This window comes from Dendrobium catenatum, unplaced genomic scaffold (genome assembly GCF_001605985.2).
Source record: "Dendrobium catenatum unplaced genomic scaffold, ASM160598v2 fragScaff_scaffold_908, whole genome shotgun sequence".
Lineage (NCBI taxonomy): Eukaryota > Viridiplantae > Streptophyta > Magnoliopsida > Asparagales > Orchidaceae > Dendrobium > Dendrobium catenatum.
Window position 1 is genome coordinate 942926 of NW_021319370.1, and position 7881 is coordinate 950806.

General features: G+C 34.1%; 1 protein-coding gene across 3 annotated transcripts in view; it reads right to left on the minus strand.

Moving 5' to 3' along the window:
• The window catches only part of LOC110112682, a 41183-nt gene extending 35623 nt beyond the window's left edge, over positions 1–5560 (minus strand). The window contains exons 1-3 of one of the 3 annotated variants that reach the window (XM_028697284.1): positions 5512–5560; positions 5142–5470; positions 4243–4812 (exon numbers count right to left, since the gene is read on the minus strand). In XM_028697284.1, coding sequence (XP_028553117.1) covers positions 4243–4580 — 338 coding nt within the window. In that variant the 5' untranslated portion in view covers positions 4581–4812; positions 5142–5470; positions 5512–5560. The other 2 variants (XM_028697285.1, XM_020844989.2) reach the window with 2 other exon arrangements.
• Positions 5561–7881: the final 2321 nt, after the last annotated feature.

The window sequence follows — 7881 nt, forward strand, 5'->3', positions numbered from 1 at the left end:
CCCCCCCAATTCCTCTTGCCACCACCCCCTCCACTACCAATTTTCCATCATGATGATGATTTCAATCATCATAATACTTTCCAAATTTAGTTAGACACAAGAGGGAAAATTTGATTCCATTTGAAATTCAAATTTTGAATTTCAAAATCTTTCCAATTTTGGAATTCCTATTTAGGAAAGTTTTTATTCATGATTCTAATTTAAATTTAAAATAAATTGGATCTCCTAATAACTTTCCTAACCCGCCGGCCTCTTTTGATGGGCTCCCATTAATTGCCTGTTAACTCCCCTAGATCCCATTTGAAATTTGAAATTAATTTCAAATTGGATTCCCCTCCGCATTTACTCAAAACATGAAATTAATTTCATGTTTGGATTAAAAGCTCTATTCCCCTCTTAGTTTAAACTTAATTCTTCCCTTTAGCCGACCCCCTCCTCCCCTCTCTCTTCTCCACCTTGGCCGCCCCTCTCCTTGCTCCCTCCCTTGGGAATTTTGAAGCCAAAAGAAGAAGACAATGTACTCTCATCTCCTCTTCAATGTCAAATGGCCGATCCCGAGGTTGATCACGGGTTCGCTTACAACAATCGTGGGGAGATTGACATTATTTTCTCTCCTTTCTACGACCCCAATTGGGAATACGACGAGACGGCGGAAAGATACGTCAAGCACATCCTCTATTGCTTGGCACATACGATCGATCTTCAAAAGCCTAAGATGCCTTGGCTTCTCGTTGGGAGATCTACACCTTCCCCGTCCGCGGCTACCTCTCCACCACCGTAGACCTTTCCGTGGAAGACCATTGGCGTTGCGACCGTCCTCGTGGCATCATTGGGTGTGCTGAAGACCTTTCTTCGCTAAGCCATACTTTGAGTGTGAGTGAGCATGGTAACTCATAGTGAACTTTCTAAATATTAATCATGGGATTGTATTATAACATATTTGTTTTACTGTGATAATTTTAGATCTATCTTCAATTGTTCCAAACTTCTAATCTTGTAATTGCTTGCCGTAATAAACTTGACAATTGAGAGCTCTTTAATCTCGCCTTACAAAACATTATGCTTATAGTAGCAAGCATCGTAATTCTTTTAAATATTCCCGTGCAATTCTTGTTTGTTTCGCATCAAAACAGCCCCTAATTTGAAATTTCCCTCCAATACAAAACTTAATTATTATGTGGGTCCCATCTGCTTAGCCGCCCCCTCCCCTCTCTCCTTGGTTCCGCCCCTCTTGAGCCCGCCTCCTGTAGACCAGAACCGATCCAGTATGGACCATTTCAGTTGGTTCAGCCGGCCCCTTTTGGGCCGGTCTAACATTCATTATTGCACAGATGTACCAATCACTCGAAATTGCCTACTACAATAAGAATGTTTATCATTAAATCATATTGCATTATGCCTAGTGATTATTTCAATGAGTTTATTGGTTATAAAAGGAGGCCGCAAATCTTGTACTAGTTGACTTCTATAGCACTAAAATGATGGAGTACAAATTAGGTTTAAAAGCACACATAATGAATTATTGTACAAATAGATATATGTTATATTATAAGAATGACATCGCTGACAATGAATGCAAATATTATGATTCGCTAAGATATAAACAAAAAACTAAAAAAATAATATAAACATTAGTTCCCTTCAATGTATTGTATTACATACCTTTGTTCCCACAGTTAAAGAGATTGTATGGATCTATGAGCTTAATTGAGCATATGACAAGAACAAGATGTCTTATACCATCCATCAGATGTTGAATAATGAAAAAAAATTAATCAGAACTATTTAGATTTTGCTTCCAATATGTGGAAAATAAGATTTGGCTCATGTACAGATAGTTTTACTCTATATAGTTAGTCTTTTTAATTTACTCGTGCTTGTGAGTTATAGTTAAACCTTATAACATTCCCCTAGGATTTGCATATATGTTTCTTATAAAGATTATTACTAATCCGTACAATCCAAGGGATAAAATAGATATCTACTAATGGCCTCTAATAGATAAACTAAAAATTTTATGGGAAGAAGGCATGTTAACATATGGCATCACAAGAAAATAAAAGTTTCCAACAAGAGCCAAATTCATACGGATAATTAGTGGCTTTTCAGCTTATGATATGCCATCAAGGTGAGTGCTGCAAGGAAAGTTATATGCCCTTATTGCATGGAGCTATTGAAGGCGCTCACTATTATCAAATGTTCTTGTTGATAGATCATATATTTATAATAAATAATAATGCACTTAAAAAACATATAGAAATATGATGGGAAAATCTATTCATCCATCAATATAAGAATGGAAAAGGGTTTGAATGATACCCAAAATCATTGAATTGCCAATGTTAGCATAATCTAGGCTTCTAAATTATGATGTCATATATAATTGGATAAAGCATAGTATTTTTTAGGACCTACCCTATTAGAGAAACAATTTTGTTTGACATAATCTAGATGTGATGTATAATGAGAAGAATTTTTTTGAAAATATATTTAATATTGTAATGGACATAAAAAATAAAAAGATAAATTGAAAGTAATAATGGATTTAAAGGAGTGTTATAAATGAAGAGATTTGAAGCTCCATAAAATACACAATGGAAAGGTATTCAATCTTGAAGTCAAAAACACATTCACGTTAGAACCAAGAAAGACATGAATGAATAGATACAATCATTGAAGATGCTAGTTGGGCATGCATAAGATAAAGATGGTATGGCATTCTTCAAGAAATAATAAAATTATAGTATACTGGTGGGCATAGATGAAGTTTGTTCCTCTAATTGCCAATGGGTCGACCCTGTATCTAATTGAGACATAAGAGTGTTTAAGCAATGCAAATTACTGAGGAACAACTTGATAGAAGATATACAAAACTTGATACTATAATTCTAGCACAAGTGGTGCAAGCCTGTTGTGCCAACTATCCTGAAAGAATAAGAGACACAGTAGATTGGTCCAGGGGCGGAACCACGTGATGGCTAGGGGGGGTAATTGCCCCCCCTCAAAAAAAAAAATTCATTAAACTATTAATTAGGTATTTTTTAGTCTTTATTATAAGGGTTGGATTGATGATAGACATAATTTAAAGGTTGCTCATTAAGAAGAGAAGATGTCATAATACATAAGCCTGTTATCAATACAAACTTAGTTGCTAACTTGCATGATATTGATGGTGAATCCGAAGAGAATGATGGGTTTGTTGATGAAAACATGGAGGCAAATGAAGTTGAAGATGAAAATGAAGACGATAAGGAAGAGAGCCAAGCAAGTAAGGAGGGAAGTAATAAAGATAAGACACGAGTGTCTATTTCTTAAAAATAACATGTACAATTATAATAACTACAATTTTTATCTAAATAAATTTCATATGAAATTATATGATTCTTATTTGCTAGTGCAATTTTGTATTTTTTAGTAAAAATACCAAAATTTAGTTATGTTATATAATTTTAGTTAAAGTGTTTAATAGCTGTGCATTTTCTACATTAATGCAAAAGTGGTACATGATTTAATCCTAGATAATATGTCGCTTTTTGGTTAAATGATCAGGGGTCCAACAAATTTTTGCCAAAAATAACATCATTAAGTAGATTTTGATAATGAAATATTCTCTAGTAGTTGCCAAAGGAACATCTATATATACTTCCTAGTAAAATCTCCACCATAATTTTCAAGTTCAAGGTAATCCACATAATTCCAAAGAAAAAATCACAATCCGATGGAACTCTTGACAGACTATTTTCGCTGGAAATCAAACAAAAAAGCTATTTTTGAAAAAAATATATCTATTTCAAGAAGATTTAGGCGCAAGGAATATGCTATTTTCTTGTAATTAATTTGGATTCTTGAGTTGAAACAAATATATAGTCATGGAAGCCAACCAAACTCCATATCTTAAGCCTTTTGTTAGTTAACCAATAATAGATTATTCTCTAAGGTGGGACTTTAGCAACGCACATTGAAGCTCAAGATTTTCTACCAGACTAACCAAAAAAACTCCTAAGTCTATCATTCAGTTCAACAAGCCACAGAGTTCCGTACTCCCACAATCACAGGGAGTTCTAAGAGCTCCCTGCCCAAGATCACTGAATCCCTTGACAGTTCAAACCAAGCATATCACACTTGATAATTGTTCTCCGTGCAAAGAAAACCGCTCAACACCAAAACACAATAAGTTGAAAGAATCAACTCAACAATCAGATATGAAAAAAATGCTTAATGTAGAGTTGAAATACTACGTACTGGATGAGCCCGTGGCTCAATAGGGCCTGTTCTCTGTAGGACCAATCGGCTGCAAGACCTGTATCATGTTTGAGACCGGCCAAGAGCTCAAGATGGTGATCGCCGTTAGAACTTCCTTCCAACATCAACGAAGATCCACTGTTTAAAGAACCAGGGTTTCCAGCCAGCATGCCTGCTGCAGTATTAATCCCACCTGAACAATTAATCCCTCCTTGCACCAAACCAGCAGTGCTGTTTATTGTCCCAGTTTGAAAAGAACCAACATGTTGATTGCAAAAGGATGAAGGGAAGAGCCCATGTTGAAAGTTCATATTCGAATCTGCTGCCGTATACATCATCAAAAGATCTCAGGAACACAAATTAACCAATCGGATGCTCGCTTCCCTAAATCAGCCAATGTTTGCGCCAGTTCTGATATTTAACGGTCCTGGAACTTTGATCTTGTAGAAGTTGAACTAGTCAAAAACAGAGGCAAAAGCTGTCGTGATAAAGCTATCCAACCTCGTGAATTATACTAATGATTATAGACTTATGATCATCTTAGAAGATAAATAACAGTCTCCAGCGAACCTGAATTTGCAGAAACGGGAAAACATACAAAATCAATCAATATTTATTGCAGATTCTACACCAAGTCCACTCCCACTAAACCCACACAAGGACAAAATCTGTATTCGACGACAGTTGGACTTCAGTTCGCTAATCTAAATTTTTTTAAAAAAATGCAATCCTCGGAGTGTAATTGGCAGAAACAAACCCACAAAACCCCATACACAAACTTACATAATCCAATTCACCACGAGCTGAAGAATAATTCTTTCTTTACCCAATATAATATCCCTAGATAAATACCCACAACTAACCACAAGGAAAAAAGCAAAGAAAAACAAAAATGAAACCTGTCCGACTCTGCAGCAGCTAATTATCCTTCCTGGCAGAGAACTCCGAACCCTAACAACCTTTTCCACCTCTCAATCTCTCATCCACCCAGTTCTTCTCTGCTTCATCTGCTTCTATGCCTCTCCAACTGAATTGCAGATGAAGAAAAGAAAGCTGCCCTTTTGGCCTAAATAGCGCCGGTAAAAAGCAACAGATCTCTCGAAATTCGGTGTACAGTGGGATTCCCGATTCCAGCATTCGATGCCAATTATTGTGTGGAGGCTTCTCTCCTCCACCAATCTCTCTCACACACACGCCCGCTCACTCACTCTCTCTCTCTCTCTCTCTCCTCTCTGCTCCCACCACCTCTATTTATTTCTTTTCACTTACTCTCTCTCTCTCTCTCTCTCTCTCTCTCTCTGAAATCTCCACTGTTCAAACTTGCATAGCTTCGCTTTCTTCTGGTTTTCTGCAACTGGGTGAATGCCAATTGCCCGTCCCATTCCACTTCCAGGTCCCGCCGCTTTCGTTCTGAACCGTTAGGAATTACACCCTGTTCTTAATCTGAATTACGGAGATACCACTCCGCGGTGGAAGACGCCACCGCTTCGGTTGGCCAATAGCGAGGTTGGGTGAGAAATTGGGGCTTTTATTCTCTAGCTAAGAACGGACGGACGAGATCAACCGTACGGGGAATGACGTCATGGGAACCGATCGTGCGGCCCTGGTGTCCCCATCAAACACGCCGACAAAAGTAAAAAGAATTTTGAACCTCGGTACATCATTGCCCGGTGAACATATTCGAAAATTAATAATTAATTAATTAAAATTTTATTCTTATCATATCATAATTACTAAAGAAATAAATAAAATCTTACTGGAATTAAAAAGCTTCATTTTTTAATGCAGTAAAAATGATAAAATAATAATGTTAAAAGGAGAAGAAATTGGGGATCTATATAATTTAAGATTAATTGATTACAAATTTTGAGATATATTAATTTATCAGAAAAAAATATACAAATTATGAGAATATTTTGATAGGTCATCAAAAATTATCTTTGAAGCACTGTTTCTTTATTTTTCTTTTTTTTATATCTAAAAATATGATATATCTTATAATTCTTATATTTTTACTTTAACTACGTACATATTACATAAAAATATGCTAAGATAATAAATTATATAATTCTGTCACCCCATATTTCAGCACAAATAGGTATAATCTAATTTATGATTTATTTGAGATAGCATTTTTTATTGTTTTTTAAAACAGCTTTATAGTACAAATTTTTTAAAAATAAAAAAAAAAATCTATTAAAAAGTTAATTTAAAAAACAGCAAGAAAGTTGTCATAAGTGAAGGCTTCATTTTGGATGACTCTTTTAGGCTTCGTTGGCTTTCTTATTGCTTATTAAAGCAACTTTTTAATAAACAATATTTTAATTTTTGTATTAAAAAATTGTTTTAAGAAGCAGTAAGAAAGTCGTCCCAAATAAAATTTTAATGCTCTTTAAGGCAGCTTTTTAGTACAAAAATTAAAATTTTGTACTAAAAATTACTTTAAGAAGCATAAAGAAAGCCATCCCAAACGAAGCCAAACTCTTAGAAGAACAAAATTAATTTAAGTAATAATTAATAATTTTTTATTATCTTACTATTTTGAATAGTTTATAAAAAAACTCGTACCAATAGGCATTTAAGGAGTTTTTTTTTTTACAAATTCAATAGATGTAAATTAAAAAGTTTTATATAAATTTTTCATTGAGAGATTTAATTTACTTCAATTATTATATTCGAAGGTTAAAATAGTGAGATCAAGTAAAAAATTTGATTATTATAATGATATAATCATTTATCAATTTTTTTATTAGATGTTGTATTATGATCATTTATATTATAATAAGCATGGGCCCCATATAATAAATTAGAGAATTAAAATTTTGTTTTTTGAATAATTATATAATAATATTTAGTGCTGGAAGTTCTTATCCTTGGTTACCACCAATTCAACGACACAAACTTCAACTTAGGGGGTGTTTGGTATCGGATTTATTTCCCGTTTTAAATAGGATTTATAGTAAATCCAGCCAAACGCAAAAAAATGGTGCTGTAAATTCGGCAAATTCGTAAATCCAGGATTTGCGGATTTATGCCGTAAATTCGGTAAATCCTTGTAAATCCAAATCCCGTTTCTACTCGGATTTACGAGATTTGGCCGAAGAAGCGCGCGAAAGGGAGAAAGTTACCTTCACAGCGAGAGAGCGAGCTCCCGTCATTGCTTCAGATCAAAATGTTGTAATGTCTGATCCGACAGGAAGGGAATGTCGTCGAAGGAGCGAAGTCGAACAATAACGAAGGAGCCGAAGAAGCGACTCGTGCAATCTCTACACCTCCTGCGAAGCATCGAAGCCGAACAGCACGGACGAACGAGAGAACATTAAAAGCAAACCCTAGACGCCTCAGCCATTATTAGTTAACTTAATTAATATAATTTAAAATATTAATAACTAAGTAAATTAATTAAATAATTAATAGTATAATTAGTGTATAAATTAATTATCTAATTTAACTTAATTAAATAGTTAATACTATATTTAGTAATTAAAAATTAGTATAATTATCTTAATTAATATAATTTAAAACATACATTATTAAACATATAATTAATAATATGAATACTAATTAAATAATTAATGAGCAGTATAATTCTTAAGTGATTAATGAAATAATTAATAATAAAATTTATAATTAAAACTA